Here is a 25,788-nt window from a genome sequence, read left to right as displayed (position 1 = left end):
TGTGAACTGAATCCATAACAACTATTTATTTTTATAAGCTTGGTGAGGCAAATGTAATAAATGAATATAAAATGATGAATGAATGAATACAGTGACTGAATAATTCCATGAATAAATGAATTGATTTAATAAATGCCTGTCCACTGACTAACTGATAATCTTTCTTGCAAATAACCCACAATATTTAAAAATTACATATTGGTATGGCTATCTATTACTGTTTTGGGGGACATATCCATATATATGTAAATAGATATAGAATAACAACTAGGCTATTTTTAGTGTGAGATAGTGATCCAAAGTGTCCTTTATGTTTCTCATTCCTTTTGTATGTGCGTCTTGCTGTCAGCTGTCCTCTGTCAGCCAGGGAGGCTAAGTTCAGCTGGCACCGGCCCTGCCATGAACTGGTGGACAAGTAGGATGAAGAAATCGCCACCCACCCTTGGGCTTTTCAGGTGTGGCTCCCAGCCTGGGCTGATGAAACTGACCAGAAGGGGAGGTGAGCTCCCTCACAGATCCAGTGACTTTGGTCATGGGCAGTTGAGGGAGAAAACTATAATTCTGGAAACCTTAATTCCGACCAACAGTTTGTATTCCACAGGACATTCTGGCCCTCTACCCCAGTGCCCTTGTCCTTTGACATAATCTTTGAACCTCAGCTATGCCCATTTCCTTTCCTCCTTCTTTACTCTCTTACCCTCATCTGGCCAGACCCAGAGGGAAGGAACCCCTGAAAAGTGAGGTCACTGGATGGCTCTGTCAAGATGCTCCACAGAACCTCCTGACACCCGCTGCAGTTCTGGGAAGTCATCCTGTGCAGAGACCAAGTTCAGACATTAGTTCTCTGGCTCCTGTCCTCACTGGAAGGCACTCAGATCATCAGAGTAGTCATTTGTAAAGGTAAATTTGATAATGGGCTGAGAGGTAAGTCTAAGGATCTTTTAGGTCACAGTACTGTTCTGGTTAACTTGGTGCAGATGGCCTCTCTGGGTTGTGGGGTTGAATTTTGAATTAGAACATAGCAGGAGAAAACCAAAAGGAGAGTAGCTTTTGTGACATCACACCCTGTACATTTTAAGTGACAACAATTTCACAGCTTTAAAGGTGAATGTAAAGCAAGTGGATCACAACTGATTAAATTACCAGCTGTTAATTATATTGCCAGTTATAAATTATAAACTCGAATTCTGATTAACACAGCAACTAATTGATCGACATCTTTAGTTACATTATAACTGAATTGGGCACTCACAATTCCAAACTCCTGGGAAGGAAAAATGTCTCTACAAGCTGTGTAACATAGTGGCTGAATCCTAGTTGTGGGATTTCTGAGAAAGCCTGCAGAGGAACGAGAAACATAAAGGACACTTAGAATTATTGTCTTGCACTAAAAATAGTCTAGCTGCTATCCAACATGTGCAAGTCACATATGGAAAACCTGTATTTTAATATCCAACATTACTCACAAAATCAGGAAAATGTACAATTAACTTGACAGTTGATGTTCTAACCGGCACCTTGGTGAACAGAGACCTTTTGCTACTTTAAATCTCCATCTGGCTGCTACAAAAAAATTTGCTTTCAATGGCTAGAGTCAGGTTGGCTGGTACACAGCTCTGTGTCATGACTCCTTTGGACTCATTTGAATATGAATAGTGTCAGATATTATGTTTAACAGGATCACACTGCCAGTGGAGGGAGAGCACTTGCTTTCTTCAAACAATGTTCTTCCTTAGGAATACTTTAAGAGTTCTTATTTATTTACTCTTTATTTACCAACTTCCAAAGCAAAACATGGGCATTTTAACAATCAAAACCACTCTTTCACGATTCCTGTTGGCACCATAGACACTTCACCTTCTCTTCATTAATTCTAAATCTTCCACATGCATGCCTGGGTTGTGTGCATGAGCATTGAAAGGGAATAATTAGAAACATCTGTTTACATTTACCAGGAGCAGATATTAAAGGAATTAAAATAAGCATAATCATCACAAAACAGCTTAAAAAACTCAATATACGAGAATGTCTGAATACCATGAGAGTGCTATATAAACTTCTATATAAATATACTATATGAATGCATCACTATGTGAATACACTATATGGCATAAAAAGATCTTTCATTAAATGATATAAATAGCAAGCAAATTTAACATGTACTAAATAAGTATTGGGGAATATTCATTTCTGTTATTAATTTACTGAACAGCGCGCCAGTGTGGTGTTTGAAGGTAATGGCACATGTTGGGTTGATGGCTGTAGTTATTTATGGCATCAGGGCCTGGAACAAGGCAGAACATCCAGGCTCTGAGGCAGCCCTCAGACACCCACGCTGCAGCACCGTCAGAGACCTGTGGTTCTAAGGCCCTGACCCACGTCTCCCCGTTGTCATGTCAGCTGTTGCCATGGAGTTGCTGGGTTTTGTTCAGAGCTTCTTGAAGTGGTTTGCAGTGAGACTGTCCTAGCATCCACCTGAATCTGAAAGCACGTGGGAAGATTGTGTTCTTGCAGTTGGCCCAGCACAGACTCTGCTCTCCACGGCAGTGCATGGCTAGAGCTGTCCACATGCTGCCTTTCGGTACACATGTGCCTGCTTTCTAAATATAGAAGTCGTGTTTCCTGATTTTAATGAAATTAAAAGGTTCAGTATAATTTTAAGTCAAAATAATGATCAGAATATGAACATGCAAAAATAAGAATTGCATAAGGAGCTTTTTAAAATTACCAGCACTGGGTCTTACCTCCTGCAATTCTGATTCAGTGTAGCTGGGGTGGGGCCCTGGAATTGGATGGGGCATAAGGAAAGCGAAAGAATAAAGATGACAAGGTACAACCAGATGAAGCAGTCTCCTCAGGTGGCTGAGGAGAAAGTCAGTGCTCAGAGGAATACCCGGCCTGCAGGTAAAAATGAAGAGTTAAACATCTTAGGAATGAATGATCTCACCCTGGAAGAGAGGAGGAAGGGGGCAGGGCAGGGATGAGCCTAGGCAGGCGAGCCTTGAGACCTGGATGAAGGGGGCTGGACTGGAGCCCTGAGCCCACAGCCAGTGCAGTAGAAAGGGCAGGAGAGTGTCTCAGAGGCTGAGCAGTGTCCTGAGAATGGGCTGCAGCCCTGCTGCAAGCTGCTTAGATAGCGTCAGATGAGGGCAAAAGAGTGCCCTCTGGAGGTCGTTAGGCAACCTTGCTGGGCCCGGGCTGGAGATGGAAGCAAGTCCCAGGTGAATGATGAGGGATAAATTCTAAAGAACTCTCAGTATAAAACCATTAGAAAGGGTGAACAAATCATAATAAACATCATTTAAATGTGTCACTTAATTCACAGAAAAATAAGAGAAAGCCCCAGGAGCCACAGAAAAGGACAGAGATTCAATTTGGAGAGAAAGCTGAGGATGAAAGTGTTGTAAGCTGCACTTGAAGACCTGGGGTCATTTGCCCCATGTAACCAAGTGGCTTGAGGTTAGTGGTCAGGCAGAAACAGAGAGACTAAAGAATTCCACAAAGCAGAGAGTTAAAATTGAGTCTTTATAGAGCAGCACACTCAGGGGCTACACACCCATTGGAAGGGTGGTCTAGAAAAAAATTCCCCAACCATCAAAGGTGATAAGAAAATGTCTGTCTCACCTGGGCCTTAGGTAGCATGGAAAACATCTGCCCTGAGAATTTGTATCGTATACCTGTACTAATCTCGATTTGGGGTTTGACTTAAAACTGTGGAGAAATTTTCACTGAAAGTGATCCAAAGTTATCAACCAATCTGGAACACTGGATGAAAGCACATGCAGATCTTTTATAAAGGGACACACTGGCAACCCAGTTTACATAGAACTTCTGCTTATTATTCAGCAAATGTTTATGAAATTTCTCTTATGTGCTGGGCACTGTCCTAGCACTGCGCTGGGAATAGATCGTTGAACAAAACAGACAAACATTCCTGTTCTCATGCAGCGTACATTCTAGCATGGGAGAAAGGAAGTAAACATAATAAATAAATATATCAAATAGAATGTAATCAGGGTTGACAGGAAGGGAGGGTGCAAGGGATGAAGGTTGCCATTGTCAGAGAAGGCTCATTAAAAATGTGAATTTGAGTAAAGACTTGACTAAGGTGAGGAAGTCAGCCAGAAGGTTATCTGGGGAGAGAGAGTCCCAGGCAGAAGGAACAGCTAATGAAAGGGCCTACAGCGGGATAGTGCCTGGGTTGTTTGAGGAACAGCCAAGAGAGTATTGTTGCTGAGGTGAAGTTAGCAAAGGAGATGAGGTCAGAAAGGTGGTAAGTGGGCCAGAGCACAACTACTTGGGCTTTACTTCCATAAAATAAGGAGCCATTGTATGGTTTTGAACACAGGAGCAAATTATCTGACTTAAATTGTTAAGAAGTCACCTGTTGAGAATTGGAGCATTGGAGAGCACAGGTGCAGGGAACTGGTCTGTAGGCTACCAAAGAAGGGTGTATGACCGGGGGGCAGCCACAGCAGTGATGAGGAGTGGCTGAACCACAGTCTGCTTTTCATGTGGAGTCAACAGAATTTCATATGGATTGATATAGAATGTGAGAGAATAGATGAGTGAAAATGACTGGAGATTTTGACTCGAGTAACTGTAAGGACAGAATAGCATCAGGGGAATGGGAAAGATTGTAAGTGGATCCATTTTGAGGGTAGCATTAGCAGTTAAAGCTGGATGTGTTGACTTGATTCTAGAGTTTGATTTAAAAATTGGGTTGGAGAATAAATTTGGGAATTCTAAGCATATAGGTAGAATGTAAATCCATGCAGCTAGAAGAGATCACTAAGGAAGTGAGTGCCAGAGAGAAGAGAAGGGACCAGGGTGTGGTCAGGTGAGTGAGTAGATGGTGGCACAGGGAGAGCAGTCCTGTGCACTCTAGCATTAGGAAGAAAAGGAAGAATTGGAAGGAGTAACAAAGCAGATAGGCCAGTTGGGCAGGAAGAAAAGCAGGAGAGTGTGTGTCAAGAGCAGTGATGGGTCTGGGATTTTGCCCACAGTTTTCATGGACGCTGGAAGAAGACACGAATCTCATAAGTCAAAAACAAAGGACAGTTGACTGCTCACAACTAGGGCCGGCTACATGATTTGTGGGGCCCAGTGCAAAAAGCAGGAACACAAATGCATAAAGGATATGTGGTGCGCACACACACACACACACACACACACACACACACACACACACACACACACACAATGTAATACTACTCAGCCATAAACAAGAATGAAATTTTGCCATTTGTAGTGACATGGATGGACTTGGAAGGTATTATGCTTAGTGAAATAAATCAGATAGAGAAAAGCAAATACTGTATGATATCACTTACATGTGAAATCTAAAAAATACAACAAATTAGTCAATATATATAAAAGCAGCAGACTCACAGATATAGAGAATAAACTAGTGTTTACCCATTGGGAGAGGGAAGTGGGAAGGGGCAAGATAAGTGTAGGGGAGTAAGAGGTACACACTATTATGTATAAAATAAGCAACAAGAATATATTGTACAACACAGGGAATATAGCCAATATTTTATAATAACTACAAATGGAATATAACCTTTAAAAATTGTGAATCACTATGTTGTACACTTGAAACATATAATATTATAAATCAACTATACCTCAATTTAAAAAAACTTTTAAAAAAGCAGGAACAAAGTGTCATTCGTCTCCCATCTAAAGGGTAGCACTTGGTTTCTCCCTCCTTGGGCACTATACTTGATTAATTGTATGAAACCCTGCATTATGGTTTCTTTCTGGCTACCCAGGCTATGATTATAATATCCCAGAGGATAGAATTGCTTCATGTAATTCCTTGCAGAGATGTCCTTCCAAATATTTCTGTTGAAATTAATAATAATTTAAAAAAACTATCAAGCCAATATTTTTCAGTTATATGAAGTATGATGTTGTTAATATTGTGATTTGTCTAATAGCAATAACCTAACAAGTTTTGGGTAGAAACCAGAAATACACATGATCTCAGAAATGAATGGACTTGCTATCTAAAAATAGCATGTCTTCTTAGAAACTGAAAGTACTTTAAAATGTGTGGCATCACTAGTCCACATGACTTGTCTTTGAGGAGGGGAAATCCAGTGTTAAACCTTGATATAGAGGTACACGTATAAAATCAAAGTGCATTTGAATACCCACAGTTTAAGTTTATAGGAGGGGTTCTTCGTTTAAAATGGAAATATTCATCCTGTATTTTATGATAAATAGATACCCTTCTTTCTGTTGAAACACTTGTTTTGCTTTATTGCTCTCTTGAAGGGATTCAGAGTGACACTCAGTTCAGCAAGTCTAATAATGAGAACTTTATAAGCCATGTAACCCAAGAGATGACCATGACTATTTTAGGATGTAGAATTCTTAACCTCATGGTCATCTGTAGGCACTGTGCTCAAGCAAGGGAAGAGCACAGAGGCTTGAGAAATGCCACACAACCAGAACGTGGACAAATCGCTCACATCTCCAGGTGTAATATTCTCCCAGTTTGAGTATCTTTCTAATATAAAGGTATTGAAGGCAGCTTGCACAAGCAATATGGCTGTTTCTCACAGCCAGTTCTTGGAGCACCTTTGCATAAATGACATATTTGAGTCATTGCATCCTCCTTGGAAACCTATTAATCAAAGATAGTTGCTGGAAAATAAAGCTATGTATCTGATTATGCACACACATACATGTTGCAGACTATATATATATATAATTTCCTGAACAGTTTGGTGTCTTTAATGAATGTTATTCAGATAAATACTCATTTAAAATAAAGCAGAATATGAAATGACTCCTCCCCAGTTTATAATACATTCCAAAATCTCATTCATACAATGTTTGTGCTGAGTTCGAACATCTGTTCCCATATGGAGTGTGAGACATTTGATCATCTTGTATATTCTTCTGTTTAACCCACAATATATCTGAGGTCTGATGTTGGACTCAGCCTACTCCAGACACCATAGGTAAGCGTTCTTCTGAGGTGCAGTTTGGGAGTCCAGGAGCTCATCTGTAATCCATTGTCATGGGGACACTAGTGGAAACACAGCCCACCCTCCTACTGCTGCTGCTGACTCATGATCCAGTTCTAGATGTGTAAGGTATTTAGGAAATTGGGTCAACAGAACCCAGTGACTGAATGAATGCTGGATTTCAGATGTGAAAGAAAGAAGAGGTTGGTGTATAGCCTGTTTTTGGTTTGGTTCAGAAGATGGGTAGATGCTAGCAGAGAATGGGGAACAGATTTGAGGTAGAAAGATAATGAGTTAATTTTAGACACATTGAACTTGGTTTACATGTGGGGCATCTGGATGGAAAGATTCAGAAGGCGCTGGATCCATACATGGACATCTCAGAAAAGTGAAATAGGCCAGAGACACTGATGGAGGAACAAAAACCTGGAGGCTGGAGTTAAGAATAGGAGATGCTTCTTGCTCCTGGTTCCTTGATGCTCAGTTTGGGAGAATCAATTTTACAGTTAAAGGGGGCTGTGCAGGGGCACTTAGTGAAATGTTCTTTGTATACAGAGGGGTAGTGGGAGGTAAGCCCTGGGGCACCTGAAGGTCAGATTAGCCACAGCAGATCAGGCCTGGCAGGGTGACTGGTTTGGTATTTTTATTAGTGCTGTAGCTGTTTTACAAATTTGTGTTTAATTTAAATTTGTAATTTCAACATATTTCACAGCAGAAAAAATGTTTTATGGAAAATCTAGTAACCTGATACATTTCAGGAAGCAATCTTGCATCTTTTGCATTTGGATACTGAGTAGAAGATGGAACTTGGGATTTTAGAAGCAAAGAGTGACGCCTGCTTCAGGTGGTGCTGAGAATTCTACACCAAAGTATTAGGCTGAGTCTTTCTTTCTGGCATCTTGGGATAATAGAGAACAGTAGGGTTTTTTTATTTTATTTTATTTTTTTAGAGTTTGGCGTGTACTTGACATGGAGCAATGGGCTGGGGGCCCACCTGATAAAGAGGATCCTTTTTCATCAGGTGCTGGGGGGCTTTTGGGAGGATGACTGGCACTGCTCTAGGATGAGGGAAGAGAATGTATAATTTTCCAAATGCCTATTATGAGCCAAGCACTGTGTTAAGCTTTGTTAGCTCAATTAATTGTTAGAGCACTTTTGTAAAATGAGCATTTTTAGTTTCATTTTTCCACATGAGGTTGCTGAGGCTCAGAGTGATTAGGTAACTTTTCCAGGCAAGGCACAGGGCAAGAAGCTGACCTGGTGGTCTGAAGTGTCCTGCTGCACCACCTCCTGCAAACTAGCCCCTGCTGGAGATTTATTTAGCCAAGGACATCTCTTTTAAATTTTCCTGGTTCTCATTGGTTTAGGTTGAATTCTCGATTTTTTCTGATACTACATAGTTTTTTGTCCTTTGAATGTAGGCCAGTATAATCATTTTGCATTTCAAACTTACTGGACTCCAGAGAAATAGCTATGGTATCTTTTCATACTTGAAAAGAAAGGCAACTTTTCAAAATAATTTATGTCCTATGCCAGTTTTTCAGATGGCTGTAGAGGACTGGGGAACTTGTAACTATTTTCAGCAGCCCATCCAGATTTCATACAGAGGTGACTAGTTCATCTTCTAAATACATTTAGCATTTACGTGGATGAATAAAAATTGCAGACTATGAGCCTTTCAGCAGGTATAATAGCTATATGAAGACCAGAAAGCCTCAGCAATCTTCCTCTGCATTTGCACACCAGCTTCCTCCCCTGCCAGCTACAGACTTAGTAGGTATTCCTTAAATATACACTTCTTTTGCATTGTTGTACACTTCTTGGCTCCTCATGTGTGCCCTCTGTGATGCTAATCACTTCAGAGTGTGTGACAGGCAGACTTCCCAGATGGGTAAATGGGCTTATAGTGAAAAGGCTAACCCACCTTTGCCCAGCCAACAGGAGGTAGACTTGAGATTTGGGCATTTTTGAGTGCAAAGTGCCTTCTCTTAATCACTTTAATTTTACTTGATTTGATTTGATGAATACCCCACCAGAATGTGAGCTACTTAAAGGTACAAATGATATCCTCCTCATCTCTGGGTCCATAGCACCCAGCAAGGTTCTTGGCCTGTAGTAGATACTCAATGAAGGCTTGAGGCAGAGGGAGGGAGGAGGAGGGGTGATCAGAAGGAGGTGGTCTTGCTTTATTCTCATAGATCACCATGTTACCAAACTCAGGTCCGGATGCTCGCCACTCAAAAGCCAATAATTGTGAGGCAAGTGTTGGTAGAAAGGAAAGTTGCTTTAATCAGAAAAGCCAGCAATCTGGGGAGAAGGTGGACTCATGTTCTGAGACCAACTCCAAAGATTCTGCTCAGTCATGACAATTTTTAAAGGCAAAAAGGGGGAACAATCACAGTTAATCATCTAGTTAGGAGGTCAGATTCTTCATCATTTTTCCACTGTGTGCAGAGCTGCTGACTTCTGATTTTCCTGTGGAAGCTGTCTTGCCCACATGGTCCGCCTGCAAATTTGCTAAGGGGGAAGCTGGACGTAAAGAGTCAGTCATTCTTTAACTGCTTAATTCTTCATTCTTACTCCATTTAATCCAGGAAAGTAATCAACAGATTAGGCAAGGCATTGTGTACCTTCAATAGAGCAAAATCAGGAGTTAGGTTAAATGTTACCTAGTGATCTCATTTTTATAATTAAGGCCTGAGGAAAACAGAAATGGGCAAACAGGAAAGGAGCAAAAGAGCTGCTTACACTTGTCAGACATCATTCCATTTCTATGGGATTAGGGACGAAGTTCTGTCTTCTGTAACTTCTTCATGTTGACATAGGGTGCTGTATTCTTAGAGTGGAGGATATAGAGACAAGGGTCTGTACAATCTCTTTACTGACAATTTTAGTTGCCTGCTTACATATATGGGCAGAACAAGCTATAATATTTTGATGCCCACAAAGATGTAGATTATTATGAGCAATAATGTTAATCCCATTCTCTTAAGGCCAGTTCTTGGAATTGTGCTAGCCATAGATTTAGTACTGCTCAAGATGGAGCAGCTTATGTCACGGCTACAGTCTGGTCATCACGCAGTTAGCTTGTTCCCTCTGGTGGCAGTTATAGTATCTGTACAACGACTCAGGAATGTGCATCAGAAACTGAAGGATTCTGTGACTCTATTGTCCTGATCATTAACTGCTTGAGCCTGCTCTTTTGTGACTCAGGGAGGCCTGAGAGATGTATGTTTTTCTACAAACAAAAGGCAGGGGTCGTGGAGGGGCCTTTGTTCTTGGTGTGACGGGGGCGGGGGGTGGCCTGCAGGGTTCTGCTGGGTTCCAACCACATGAATTCAACAAATGGAAGCCTAGGTACCAGCGAAGTCTGTTGTGGGAGGGGAGATGGATGCAGTGTTGGATACTCATTTTTAGGCCATTAAAAGGAATGGATTAGGATTTTCTAAATAAATCTTGTTAACAGAAGTGCCAAGATTCCCTCAGCCTAATTTTAGTTGCAGAAATGCCTGCAAAGGAAGCCTCCACCATCCAGGGCTTATATAAGCTACTCAAAATAATTTTCTGTCCTACCTGACCTGAGAACAACTTACCTGTGAGTTTTTGTCTCGTAAACTTGCTGAACCAGAAGCAAATGCAGGTGTCCTGTGGCTTTCACAGCTGCAGTTAAATATTTAAATTTGGCTTGGAGATTGCATTTCTTTCTCAGGATTAGTAAATTTTTTCATTTCCTGTGCTGAGGAAATCTAGTCAATTACCTAATTGCAGAATAATGAGCAGTGTTTCCATTTTCCAATATGTATTCTTGTCATTTTAATGCGATAAATACCAACAAATTTCCGCAAGCAGGAAGAAACATTATTGTTTATCTCTTATTGAAATGTATTTGAGCTGCTTGAGTTATACACCTAAAGGTTTTATTTTGTTGTTATTTGTTGTTACCACTGCTGTTCGTATATTCTCAGGAGATTTTAAAAGGACAGTCACCTATGCATAAATGCTTGGCCCCTGAATACCTCATATTCAAGAATGCCTGTTCCCAGCCCCCTTAGACTTCCTGCCTGCCCCTCGTCTCTCCCTGCCCCATCCTCCGCTACCTCAGCCCACTGGCTCCCAACCACAGGAGACTATGGGCTGGGCTGGTGTCTTACCCAGAAACTGTGGCATCTGACTTTTGCATGAAATGGAATTTTGTAATCTGGCGTAAAACCTAGCAACCCTTGTGTCATGTTTTTTCAATGAGAAAATATGACACAAATTTTAAACAAATGACTTACAAGCTTATGGAACCCCACCTACTAGTATTTGCTGTCCCTTTGTGAAGGCAGTGTAAAGCCTTCAGGGACAGGCCTAACTGGACTTCAGGGTTTCATGCCGTTTGATTTAATACACACACGTAAACAGAGAGAGAGAGTGGAGAGGGCCCTGAGTTCATTTAGTTATCAAAGAATCAGAGAGCTTTCCCATCCCTAAGAGAAGCCCCAGGAATAAATGGCCCTTTAATTGAATGCTTTTGTTTGTGTGATTCTTTTTAAGAAAGATTCTTTGTTTTGAATACAATTCCTGAATATTTCTTCATGCTGATTCCAAGTTCATCCTAAGCCTTTTATAATACAGAGAGAGAGAAAGAGAGAGAGAGAGAAAGAGAGAGAGAGAGAGAGAGAGAGAGAGAGAGAGAGGTATTCCAGGCATTTTATCTTACCTAATGATTTTGATGAACTATCTTAGTTCAAACCAATTCTAACTGAATAACTCACGATTATGCATTATACCCCAGAAAGTCCCAGTTCTCAGTGGCCTGGAGAATTCTGGATGAAGATACACTTGCATTTTCCCTCTCACTGCCTAACCTCTCTCCAGTGAATCCCATCTCCTAGGAAATCAACACTTTTACTCAGGGCCTCCCACTTACCGGTGCCAGCCCCATTCCATGGTTGGATCTGCACCTAAACTGGAAGCCAGGTGTTCTCAGGGTGCCCAGGGCTGTTCACACATCTGCTAACACAATGGGAGTGAGTCAGTATTCGTGCACACACAACCAGTATGTCAATTAATTAATTTATAGGAGGGTACTTTATAAATGCTTAAAGTACTACAAATCTCAACCCTTACCCAAAGCACGGTCTTCTAAAATCAAATGATATCAGATTATAACCAAAGGAGCTTTGTGAGCTAGATTCTGCAGCAGGTCTGAAGAATGTGGGGGTGGTGTGCAGAGTGGAGGTTATGGGGGTCCCACCTGCAAAAGAGGAGATTCTGCTTCTCTGGGACACAGGGCCCTGTTACTGCAGCCCCACTGGCAGCTGCTGTTTCTGTAAACCCTGATCTCTGGGCCGGTACCTGCTCTTTCTTCTGCCAACATGCTCTGTCTAGATGTGCTGATATGGCTGGGTGTGCCACAGCCAAGAATCAGTGCATGGAGACCACTGTCCCTTCTTTGTGTGTGCGAATCTAAGTAAGCCCCTGGCACCAGAGAGGGGCCTGCTGGTCCTCAGCACCCACTGCTCCCAATGCCCACTACCCCCTCCTGCCCGCTCCTCCCAGACTACCACTTCCCCCATGCCTCTCCTCCATACTCCCTGCTCCTCCCCACTGTCTCTCCTGGAGCTGCAGCCTCCCTGCAAAGGGTGGAGGTGGGGAAGGAGGGGACAAGCACGAGTTCCTCTCAACCTGGTGTCCCTTTCACCATGCCATGGACCTGTAGACTCCTCCCTGTACCCAGAGTAGAAAAGATGAAAGGGACACAGTAAGCTCAACAAAGGCCCAGGAATGGAGATGCTCGCCATTGCCATCAAACCAGTGCTGCCTGGTTCTAATCCCTATGACCCTTGGAGCCCCCCGAAAGCCCTTTATTTAAGATATGCCACTTCAAGGTCTCTGCCATGTCCCCTTTCTTCCTCTCGAGTCTCCCTCAGCTGCACCATGTTTGGGGGTGACACCCAAAGAAGACGGCAAGGAAGGCTCAAGATGGCCCTATGGGGCCACCCCCTTCTTTGCCTCTTCCTCCCCTTGTGCTATCCTGGGGCTCACTAGCGCTGGGTGGTGTGGTGGCTGATTCTGTGAGCAGCACTCCGTCTGTCTCATCTTGGTGTCTAGTGCCCCAGCACGAGCTCCAGCAGCACAGAGCCTTTGCCTGGCTGTTATTTGAGAGGCTCCACCCCTCACAGCCCTGTCTCATCTCTCTGCTGCTTTTCATACCAGCAGATATCCATGCAGACGGCACCTGAGTCCACCTCAGTGCTAAGGTCAAAGACCAAAAGCTTACTTCCCCACCTCTACCTTATGTTCCCTGAGGAGTCCAGGATTCCTGCTTTCCACCCCTAGTCCACTGCCATCTAGATCTCTGTGGATTCCTGGAACTTTTACAATCTCAAGGTATCTTCTTTTTCTGAGGACTGACTCAAATCCAACCCTGGCAGACTCTCCAATCCATACAGATTGCATCTTTTCATGGCTGTGTTCCTTGGTCCCCGCCACATCACTCCAAACCTGGAAACCTGCAATTTGTCTGGGATTCCTTGGAGGAAACAGACCTTCACAAGGCATCTGTCTACAGAGTAGCTGTGCTCAGTGTCTGCAAGGATGAGGGGCTTTGGTGGTGCCATATTTCTCATTACTCCCCTTCAAAAATATGTTACTGTATGTGGCTGCATCCTCCACTCTCAGGGGCATCTTTGCAGACCTCGCCCACCAGGCTGGTTTATTTGGCTGCATAAAACCTCACCCTAGAGCTGTGAGGCTGAGACCTGCTCCCAGAGGGAGGTGGCCTCAACTTCAGACCCCACATCCCCGAGTTACTTGTGTTTAATGGGATGGGGGGTGGGGAGGCAAATTGTTTGAGCTCTCTAAATTTTTCTTTCTTCATTGCTTGGGGATGGTAATGAGAACAGCAGTAATCTCTGCCTTGTATTTAAATAAGATGATATAGCATGAGGCCTGGCACTTGCTGCCAGCCCACGTTAGCTACTGCTGGTAGTGTGTGCGATGCTCCTCACTACCCCTCCCAGGAGTCAGCGCCATGGCCCCCCAGTCGCACAGTCTCCCATTAGCTGTCCCCCAACTGCACAAGAGAGCAGAGGGGGCTTGTTCCTGTAGAGTCACCTTTCCTTCATCTGCCTCTTTTTTCTCTGCAGGAGAATGAAGTGGGATACCGCCTAGTGTACCACTGATTTCATGATGCCCTTGCTTTCCAAGGCATAGCCCATGCAGCAGATTTGGGTTTAAGTACTACTACTTTTTCTCCCTCTGTTACCTAAGCTCTCCCCTACTGCAGTCCACTCAAATCACTCAGCAAACCCCCAAGACCAAAACTGAGAGTTGCTGCTGATACTGTAGAGAGCAGCAGAATCCAAAATTAGACCCTGATCCTGAGCTTGCAGACTGTGAATGACAGCTGGGTTCCCAGGGCCAACTGACACATGGCAGTGCCTCCACCCTCATGGCAGCCCATGTGAATGCCAGCTGGAAGGGAGATGGGAGAGCAGTGCTAGACTTCACAACTCAGGCGTAGGATGAGAGCTTAGAAACCAGGAGAGAAAGATGAAACTCTTCTATTTCAATAAGAATGCAATTTGGAGGGTTATATTTAAATTGAAAATCCTTTAGCTGCTCCTGCTAATTTATCTCCATCTTGTTATGCCACCAAAACTTTGCATGTTTCAGTTAAAATGCATCACCTACATTAACTTAATGGTAATGCGGGGGGCATGATTGCGAACTTTACAGGCGATTTGCATCCCAAGGGTCTACATCAAGCCTACTATCTGTGACTTCCTAACCAGCACTCCTTTTCTCTGTCCTCCCACATCACCTATCAACAAGCTCTCCCACTCACTGAGGACTTTGCTCATCATCTGTCTTACCCATTGAACTCACCATTGCAAAACTGATCTTCCTCACCTACAGCTTTGTGCTTAAAACATAGTCTTATTACTATTCAGGTATGGCAAGGCCAACAGGTCAGGAGACAGCTATCATTGAAAAGAGAGTTTGTCACCCACAGACCCCAAGAGAAGGGGGCATGCCATGCCATGGTGGAGGGGATGCCTGGGGAAGCACCAGGGCAGGCCACAAAGAGTGAGCCTTTATTGTAGCTTCCATGGAAAGAATGGGCATGGCCAGGCTGGGTAAGCAGGCTTAGGATTGGCTAGTTTGAATAATTAAAGTAGGCCCTGGGACCTAGTCTATCCTTAGTTGCCTGGTACCTGAACGTGGAATGAAGTACTGGCCTGGAGTGTGAGAACCTAATAAAGAAGGCAGTTCGAGGTATGAGCTCTGGGGTGGTTGGTTTGCATATGAAAAGTACAATCCAGCACTTGGCAGAGTTGTTTGATCTCTCTAGGAACTAGAGGGAGAGAAGGCAGTCCCTCCAGGGCCCAGAGATTAAAGCATGAGAAATCAGAAAATAAATGACATGTTCAATACACACGGTTTTGTCACTTGCTACTTGGAAACCTTCAGTGTTCATTGGCTTTGGAGCTGGTGTTTGAGTGTCTCCACTTTATGGTCACTGCCACAGGGTCCTGCCTTGCCCACAACTCTTTACTTTCCTCCTCTTGCACACCAAGTTCCAGCAAAACTGCACTCCTTGGGGTTTCTTGTCAATTCAGTAAAAACAAAGGTCTTGGTATGACTTTTCATGCCCCTACCTCGTGTCTAGCTGACCAAGGCCTATCTTCAATACCACCTGCTTTGTGAGAATCTTTAATTGGTGGTGGAGTTTCTTTGTGTGTAGGGGGTTTCACACAGTTAATACCAGGCATAGAGCTCTGCCGTGTAGGTGACTAGGAAAAAATTCCCGTTTCTTCTCATCCACTGAAATGCTGCCTCTCCTTCAAGTTGTAGATAAAATGTCAATAGACTCCCCAGGCCATTTGCATATTTTGCTTCCCTCTCTCTCTGATTTTTTATGGGCCCTATAGCTTAAAACTTCTTTTGTTCGTAGTTGTTTAGTACGTATTGGTTTTGTCACTTCCTTGTCTGTGACAGCACCTGGAGAGGAGCACAAGTGTACTTTGTCATTTTGGAGGCTCCTGTGCCCCAGCACTCTTGCAATCAGTAACAGATGGGTGTTATTGGGTTAGCAAGCTCTGAGAACCGCCCTGTGAGGCAGCAAGAAGAGTCTGCCTGTCTGGGATGGATTCTTTAGCTGATTTGTCATCCCGCCTCTCACTGCCTGCAAAGCAAGGGTGTTGCAGACATGCTCTGCCGGTGCGTGAGCCTAGGCGCTCCTGCCTGTAACAACAGTGATTTCTCCTTCCCTGGTTGGAGAGTTTACCGCCTCACCTTTGGATTTTCAGCTTGTATCCTTCCACGACAGGGTTTAGGATGTCCAGTGACTATGACCAGATATTTAGACCTGATCGTTCTAGACTTGAACAGTGATTGCCAAAAAGAATAGAAATTTAAAAATAGAATTTCCATGCTCAGCCTCTGATTTGTCTTTTTTCCCACTTTCTTACTGCACTAACTTCTCTGCAAAACAAAAACATGGGGTCATCTGCCTATTTTGCTTCTTACTTTGTTGGCAAGCCTGTGGGGCTGCACTGCCCCTGGCTCCCTCTTCCCACATCGGTTTTAGTCCCATTTTCTCTAGATGTCATCCTCTAGAGGTGATGACATGTCCCAGTTAGTGTAGAAATGGCTGTGTAGTGTAGAATGGCAACCTAGAAGGAAAGGAAAATGTGATGCATGAGGTGTAGAGACCCTCCCACAGGTCATGGTGTCTCCAACCGGTGTTTCTATTCCAGAGGTTTTCTATTTACAGCTGTGTGGAGGGCAGAAGGAGAGGAGGTGTCTGACTGCAGAGAATTCGTAGCCAGGCCTGGCCTGTCATGGGCGGCTCAGGCCTAGGTTTGCCTGGTGAGAGGAGGAGGACCTAGGCCAGCGCACGGGTTCCCTGCCAGCACCCTGATTTTATGATGACTTTTTTGGGGGCCTTTATTTCTAGGTTATCACTTAAATGCCAATTTGTATAGTTTGCTTCTTACCTAAATAAAACAGAGAACTTATAGACATGATGTACACCTATTAAAACTGGTATTTGTGTTTACAAGAAAGCAACCACTGCTTCCTAACTCTATCTGAAAATAACATCCATTTCTCCTGGATTCCAACCTGAATTGGGCGAGTTGTGGAGGAAACAGGCCTCTGGCTGAGCACAAACTCATTTTTTTCTTTTCTTTTTTATTCCCCAGGATTACACCTTGACCATGTATTTTCAACAATACTGGAGAGATAAAAGGCTCGCCTATTCTGGGATCCCTCTCAACCTCACGCTGGACAATCGAGTGGCTGACCAGCTCTGGGTGCCTGACACATATTTCTTAAATGACAAAAAGTCATTTGTGCATGGAGTGACAGTGAAGAACCGCATGATCCGCCTCCACCCCGACGGGACGGTGCTCTACGGGCTCAGGTCTGTCTGCCCTATGGGCTGGGCTCGTGGTTGCATGGTGCACTGGCCTTGAGTTTTCACTGGAGGTGATTACAGTAAGTGAGGCCATGTCCTCAGATTAAGTTAAGAGACACCCATGAAACACTTGGAGCTCTGCAGAAAAAAAATCTTATAAATCTAAGATTTGGGGCATTACTGTTACTATAAATAGACATCAAACAAGTGAAAAACAGCCTCCTCGGATTGAGTTGATGTAATTGGGTTGCCGTATCTAAGAACACAGATTCTCTTGGGGTGGATTTCCCATATCATAGTCACAAAGGCCTGTAATTAATATCATCCTGGTACTTAAGAGGCTTTCAGTGAAGTTTCCCAAAGCCATTTGCAGAGTTGAAAAAATGTCTAATTATGCTGACATACAGTATAGTTTCCATGGAGCTTTATGAGGTGGTGCCACCAATATTTATGGGAATGAGTAAATGTGAGGCTTCCTGGTGAGAATCATCTCTCACCAGGTCTCATAATGAAGGCACACGAATTGGGAAACCAGACTGCTGTCTGGAACCCTAAGGAGGCCCTGGGCTTCCCTGGTTACACTGGAAACCACTAGGCCTTCCCGTGATGCTCCACCACTGCTGGTGGTTAGTGATTTTGACTTTCACTGAACAGCAGCCTTAGCAATCTTTGTCTCTTGTGTTGATTCAGCACTGGTTTATGTTTTGTTTAGTTTTAGAGTAAGTATGTCTGTGTCTTTCTTGATCTCCTGGACTGAGAGTGCCCAGAGGCCTTCCAGGAGGGGCTCACAATTTGGAGTGGGGCACAGGTGGATATCTTGGAGAAAAGGTTTATCTCAAAATGTTGTGAATCTTTAACTGAGACTCCAACAGTTCTAAAGAGTAATCATAACAATGTAAGCTTAAATACACACCACTGTGACTTTTAGTGCTTCAGGGAGAGTAAAAGGAATTATTTAACATTGCCTTAAGTGGAAAATGTTAAGTGACTTCCTCAAAACAACAGCATATAGAATGAGAGTTGGAATTTTAGCAAAAATCAGACTTTTTGAACTGTAAGAGAAAAAAAGTGGCACGTGTCAACTAAGCCATGGTGTTACTCCAAAAAACATCTAGATGATGTTTCCTTGGGATGTTTTCAGCATTTTGTATTTTTGCCTGGAAGTGAGAGATGTGGTTGAAAAGTTCTGGAGTCCTGAGAAGTACAAAAATCGGTTGTTCAAAAGATTATCCAGAGACCATGTGAGCATAAAATGAGAAGTCATGTCCTTCATTTACCTACCCACCCCAAAAAAAGTGAATAGAAACGTGTGTATGTTTGTGTGTGTGTGTGCATGTGCATAGTGGGGGTGAAGCAAAAGGAAGCAATTAGCAGTAAAAACTAGGCTAGGCCTTCTTGGCTTTTTAAACAAAACTTGCTATTTGGGTTCTTCCCTTTTTATCTTTGCATTATTTATTTTCTCACCAGAGTTAAAGTATGTTAGTTTGTCTAAGACAAAGAGCTTTCATTCTGTTAGGATAGCATCTGAATCCGCTTGGGCCACTGTAGCAAAAACCCACAGCAGACACTTATTTCTCACACTTTGGAAGCTGGGAGTCCAAGAGCAAGGTGCCGGCAGACTTACTGTCCGGGGAGGGTCTGCGCCCTTATTCATGGCAGGTGCCTTCTCACTGTGTCTTCACATGGTGGAAGCTGTGTGGTGTCTCTTTTACTAGAACACTAATTAATCCCATTCATGGGGTTCCACCCTCATGAGCTAAGCCCTCACCTCCCAATACCACCACATTTGGGTTCAAATATTCAAATATGAATTTGGGGAAGGACTTAAACATTTGGACCATAGCAGACAAAATGATACAATATGAATGAAAGAACTGAAATAAATTTCCAAACTCCACTTGAAAGTGTTGGATTTCATACCATAAAACAGGCAAGAATAAGAGAAACCAAGAGATTAAAACTGTATATAACTTAGCTACTCTGACTGTAAATCTTAATATAAAGTTAAATAAGGGGCTTCCCTGGTGGCGCAGTGGTTGAGAGTCCGCCTGCCCACGCAGGGGACACGGGTTCATGTCCCGGTCCGGGAGGATCCCACATGCCGCGGAGCGACTGGGCCCGTGAGCCATGGCCCTGAGCCTGCGCATCCAGAGCCTGTGTTCCGCAATGGGAGAGGCCACAACAGTGAGAGGCCCGCGTACCGCCAAAAAAAAAAAAAAAAGAAGTTAAATAATAATGTAATAATAAGCTATGGGATACTTTTAATAATAAACTTTGTACAATAATCTAAAAAAGAATCTCATGAAATTTACATTCATTATACATCTCAACCTCTAAATCAGTAAGTGAATTTCTAAATCAGTAGCTGTTTTTATCCAAATGTAGTCTCAATATACCCCTTAGATCTTTATTTAGAACCTCATTTTTTTTCTTTTTTTTTTGGCTGCATGGGGTCTTAGTTGTGGCATGCAGGATCTTGGATTGTGCACGGGCTTCTGTCTAGTTGTGGTGTGCGGGTTTTCACTCTCTAGTTGTGACATGAGAGCTCCAGGGCATGTGGGCTCTGTAGTTGTGGTGTGCAGCCTCCAGAGCGCATGGGCTCTGTAGTTTGTGGCATGCGGGTTCTCGAGTTGAGGCACTCAGGTTCAGTAGTTGTAGTATGCGAGCTTAATTGCCCCACAGTGTGTGGGATCTCAGTTCCCTGACCAGGGATCGTACCCATGTCCTCTGCATTGGAAGGCGGATTCTTTACCACTGGACCACCAGGGAAGTCCCAAGAGCCTCATATTTTTTAAACAATTCTTCCATCTGGACCTGGACAAGCTGTCAGAAAGGAAATCTAAAAAACAGACCATATTCCACATGTGCTTATCAGCTACACTGTGCCATCTGAATTCCTTTTGAAATTGGCTATTCTAGAAATTTCTGCCTTCAGATTTAAAAAAAAACACATATAACTATAGAGATTAATTTGAATTTGAAGTAATTTGAATTTTTGGACAAAAAGCACATTAGTGCTTCAAAATACTGGTAATTTTATTAAATTCATATAAATACATATTCTGTGTCATTCTCTGTGAACTGAAGTACCATTTATATATATTCCACAAGATACACACATGCACACTATATGTATTGTGTTTTTTGATAACAAAGTATGAGTGCCACCCTCCACCCTCCCCTTGGCCCCAAACCCTACCTTCCCTCTGCTCTTGTTTTACTGTTGTACTTGCTGGATCATGTTGGTGATAGGGCAAGACAAGGATGGCCAGTGTTAGTAACCTCAGTGATACATTGTATCCTTTTGGTAAATAGGTACCAGGGCCTGGGCCTGGAGGGGGTCTGGTGTAGGTGAGAGCTTGAGTGTGTTAAACTCCCCAAGGACGTTCATGGAGCACTGGGGTCGTTGTCAGTCTCCTGCTTGTAAGGTATTGCTCATGATGGCTAAACCCAACAGAGATTACTTTCCTACTGGATGTATCCTTAAGATGCTAGTTGACCTGGCTGTGTCCTTGGGACCTTATGGTCGAATTCTTCTCACCACTAGAGACTAGGATTGGCCTTCACCCCAAGTATCCTGCAGTCGTCCACACTGGTACGTCAGTCACCATTTAGCTCTTCTGGGCTCCTTTGTCCAGGCATGTCCAGCCATCTCAGTACAGGATCAATGGTGGCTTTTGCTTTATCAAGAGTAGATGAGGATCTCTGGCTGGGGATGAGCTCTCCATGATGCAGGTTTGTACATCATCTCAGACTTATTCTGGGAAATCATTAATCCATTAATCTGATGACTCTGCAGAAGTGGTTGATGGCTGCTCACAAAGATGCTGGAGAGGGATCATGTTCACGTAGTGATAAAAGGTAGTTTTAAATCATGAACTCTTTTTTCAATGATTCTTACAGCCCCTGAGTATGAAACTTGGGCTAACACTAGCTTGATGTTACCTGCTTGGGCTCGGCTGAATGAGACAGTGAACCAAGCTTCTTGTACAGGTCCAAGTCACTGTGTGGTGTAAGAAAATCCTCTTGATAGGGCATATACACCATCTTGAAATAAAACTTGGGCTCTTTGAAAATTTCCTTTGGGCAGCCAAATCTTTTCAGGAACTAGGGAGATCTTGGCTGCCTAAGAGGCTCACAAGTCTTGGTCCTGTTCCCATGACAGCTTTTCTGTTTCCTTTGGTGCCAGGCTGAAATTTTGTGCTGTCTGTCCCTATTCTGTCTTCCCATCTTTCTTTTTCAAGTCAGCCAGTCACCTGATATCATTGACTATCTTACCTGCACCACTAAGGATACTTTGTAATGTGATCTTCAGGCCATGAATTTTGTGTCTTCGGACCTTTTTTCTGATGCTAGGAATTGGTAATGGGTTCACAAAATAGTATTTGATTTGCTCCATAAAGAACTTGGATGTCTGAGGTTGAGTCATCTTCATCAAAACAACGTGCCTGAGAAGCTTACTGCAAAATTTGTTGGAAAATATCTTGTAAAATTCCCACTTGCTGTCAAAAATGGCTTGAAATTGTTAAAGTTGCCATTCCCATACTTAAACGGTTGATGCAATATTAAAATGAACCTAGAACTTCATTCAGAAGATTCAAATTAAGTCATCTAATTGGTCTGGCTGCCATCTTTTTCCAAAACTGTATTTTTAAGTTGGTTCTGGCCAAACACCTTTTTCCCCCAGAAAAGATGTAAGCTCACAGAATTAATAAGGCCCACATGATTTGAGTGCAGGTATGTTTAACTCCCAAACTCTTGTTTTGTCACTGCCTCCCAATTACTTTTATGTAAGTAAAAAACATATTGATAAATTGCTTTCCAAAAGGATTATGCCAATGTTTACTCCCACAGCAATATATTACATATTAGCTTCAGGGTTGTGAAACCTGCTTTGGGCTTCATCATTTTTTAGGCTACTGTAAATAACCTATTTACTTCATCCCTTGAGGCTGGAGAAAATCACCTGTCTCACTTTAAATTCAGGCTCACAAAATCCTCTATTCTCCCCAGTCACATTCATTCTTCCCATACTTTTAAGAGCTCTTTCACACCTTCACTTCAGGCATCTCTCTTCACTGTCATTTGATGATATTACCTTAAACTTTAATTGAAAACACAGTAACTTCTTCATTTTGCTATTTACAAAGAGACCATTCCACATACCTGCTACTCACACTTTGCCTTTTCTCTCAAAGTGGAAAGTGGGTCCCTGAGCATTTCAAGAGTCAGCTTCCCCTTGGTATCCTCTCTCTACTTGAGGATTTGGCTCCTGAAATTCTAACCCCTCTCTGTTTACCACTGTTCTCCTCTCTCACCATGCTTCTGGTATGCATACCTTCCTTCTGCTCTTCAGAAATAGTCAAGGATTTTTCTGTTTTAGAGCCTTTGCACATGCTCTTTCCTGGATGCAATACTTTGTTTCTAGATATTCATGTTTTTAGCATCACAGTGTAATTATGTAATTGAAGACAGTTCACCTGGTCCTGCTCTGATCACCTATTCCCTTTTTATTATACCTTCTTGTTTTATTTTTGTCATAGCACTTATCCATATCTGACATGATCTTGTCATTTTATTGCATTTCTTAATTTACTGACTCTGTTCCCATCCATGATGGTGGGGAGGCCACCATCAGAATATAAATTCTCTGAGAAAAGAACCTGTTTCTTGTTTATTATTACCTCCCCCAAATCTAGAGTAGTGCTGGGTAGAAAACAAGGAAAAAGTATTGTATCAGGATTAAGTTTAAATTCCAATTCTTATTTCTATAGTGCTTTATTTTCCATTTGGATTCTTAATCCATCAGAATTTATCTTGGTGTACAATGTAAGGTAGCTGTCCAGTGTTTTTCTTGTCAGATGGTTAGCTGTTTATTCCAATACATAAGTTTATTCTTCCATATGAGCTTTAGAAACATTTGTTTTATCAAATTCCTAAAAATATAATGTAAGATGTTGGTTGGAGTTTTGCTCAAAAATATGACTTAAGAGAAGAACAAATGCTATATGATATTCAGTCTTTCCTACATAACCGTGACACATCTGCATTCATGCATGCCTTCAGTCATGGCTTTTAGTAAAGTTTTGTCATTTTCTTCATAGACAACCACTCATTTCTTGATAAGGTTATTCCTGTCTTTTATAAGTGTGGTACCATTAGGAATGGGATATTTTTACATTATCTTTCTAGCTCTCATTGATACGTGGGGAAGCTATTGATCTATTTGTTTATGGCTGTCTTTGCTTATGAATTTGTCCACTATCATATCCAGCCAGGCTATTCTCTTACTATGTCTAATAATTTAGTTAATACTCTTGAGGATTTTAGTCTTACAGTTGTATTGCTTATAATGATGATTTTTTAATCTTCATTTTTATTGGTTTTATTCATATTTCTTTTTTCTGTTTTATTGCAACGGTTTCAACTTACAGGAAATGAAAAACAGTAGGGGTAACAGTGTACAGCATCCCCTAGTTCTTCATTATAGTAAGAGTGCTTCTTGTGCCCCACCATGAAGGATGATTTGCACTCTTAGTTTAATGTAGTTGTGACTCATTCTTTTACTTCCTTTAAATATATACATACATACTCTCATTTTCTGGGAACTGTGTCATGAGTTGAGTAACAGATATCACCAATTTATGGAGTTTATATTCAGGAACTAATTATAAATCAGATGACTGACCCTAGATGGCTTTTTTTACATATCAGAAATAGAAATAGATTTTGTTGATTCAACCTCTCTTTATACATTCGTTTTCCTTTTTTAACCTGTAACTATGATGTATTAATTTCCTACTGTAATCTATCCTTGAATTCCTGAGATAAATCCTATTGTATCATGGTGGGCAATACTCTTAAGAAATTATTAAGTTTGTTTTGCTCATAGTTAATTTATAATTGTTCTTTTAAAAATCTGTCGACAACCAGTTTATTGCTAATCAACATACCTTGTGATCTAGTCAATGCAATCTTATTTGTCCCCCACTATCCCCCTAAACACTATTAAGTGAGGTATGAAATTTCTTTGCCTTGGGTAAAAATTTGGGCAGATTGCATGGTTTTCTGCCAGTGTTTTAATAGTAGTCTTTTTCCATTTTTATGTTACACAGGAATTCTCAGTTCAATGTCTAATATTAAATGCAGATACAGAATTAATATTTTCCCTTCCACAGGCCAGCCCTATTTCAGGCTGGAAGCTCATCATGGCAAAGGAAGTGTAGTTGACTTCTCAACTTCTATGCTTCTGCTTCTCCTCTATCCCCTCCCAATCCATCTTGATGGCCTACATATGACCTCCTCTGGTTTTGAAGGTTTATTTTGGGGGGTGGAGGGAAAATAAGTAAGAAAGGTGTTACTTGAACTGTACCATTTCCTGGTGGCTTCATGCTCTCTGGACCTCAAAGACATGCAGAATTAGCTCTTCTCAGAGCTTCCACCATCAGGCAGCTGTCTCCAGGTGGCCCCTTGACCAGCACTGGGGGTGGGAAGAGTGGGAGAGTAGGATATGTTTCTCCATGGAGTCCCTTGGAACAATTTCCTTAGCTCTAGAACTCCGTCCTTCATGGACACATTCCATCTTTCCACCCATCCATGCAGCCCTAGTATAGAGGATCCAAGAAATCTGCAGGTCCTCCATTTTCCCATGGAGCCCGTGTGTGATCCACAGGAAATCTGCCTGCATTCCTAGTCTAACATCCAAGTCCTATTCAGTCTCCACTATGCTGCCACCTGTACACCAGGTGTGAAGCATCCACCAGTCCTCCTAGAGACCCAGCTGAAAGATGTTAATCTCCCTTAGTGATGGCTAGAAACTCTATTAAGAACTCTATCCTGAAGTTAGTTCCCTCTCTCTCATTACTCTGACTTGAATTAACATTCACAACTTGGCTGAAGATTCCAAGAACCATGAACCAATTCAATGAAATTCACTAGTAAATTATCCAATGGGGAGGTGGTAATGTAGGGCTCTTTTACACAATTGTGGTATATATCATATAGATTCTATTAAATATATTAATAGATTATATCTATCTTTAAATCTCTTTGTGTTTTGACATAATATGAATCAAGAAGATTTCTCTTGATCTTTTTTGTGTGTTTTTGTATATTCTGTAATAGATTATATCATATGGTAAATATCTGTTTCTAGAATGAGTTGATATTCCTGTAAGTATTTTAAAAATTTACCTATAGACATATACAGTTGACCCTTGAACAATGTGGGGGGTTAGGGGCACTGACCTTCCACAAGTCAAAAATCCACATATACCTTTACAGTTGTCCCTCCGTATCCTTGGTTCAGCATCTGTGAATTTAACCAGCTGTGGATCGTGCAGTACTATAGTATGTATTTATTGAAAAAAATCCACATGTAAGTGGACCTGTATG

At 42.2% G+C, this 25,788-nt stretch overlaps 1 protein-coding gene across 3 annotated transcripts in view; it reads left to right on the top strand.

Annotated features, from left to right (window-relative positions):
* The window catches only part of GABRB3 (gamma-aminobutyric acid type A receptor subunit beta3), a 219,012-nt gene that overhangs the window by 135,056 nt on the left and 58,168 nt on the right, over positions 1–25,788 (top strand). For all 3 annotated transcript variants that reach the window (XM_060170407.1, XM_060170398.1, XM_060170414.1), the window contains exon 4: positions 17,180–17,400. In XM_060170407.1, coding sequence (XP_060026390.1) covers positions 17,180–17,400 — 221 coding nt within the window. The remainder of the gene's footprint in view (positions 1–17,179; positions 17,401–25,788) is intronic.

Source organism: Lagenorhynchus albirostris, chromosome 1 (assembly GCF_949774975.1).
Source record: "Lagenorhynchus albirostris chromosome 1, mLagAlb1.1, whole genome shotgun sequence".
Taxonomy (NCBI): domain Eukaryota; kingdom Metazoa; phylum Chordata; class Mammalia; order Artiodactyla; family Delphinidae; genus Lagenorhynchus; species Lagenorhynchus albirostris.
The sequence above is the reverse complement of the archived record's forward strand: the minus strand, read 5'-3'. Positions and strand labels throughout refer to the sequence as shown.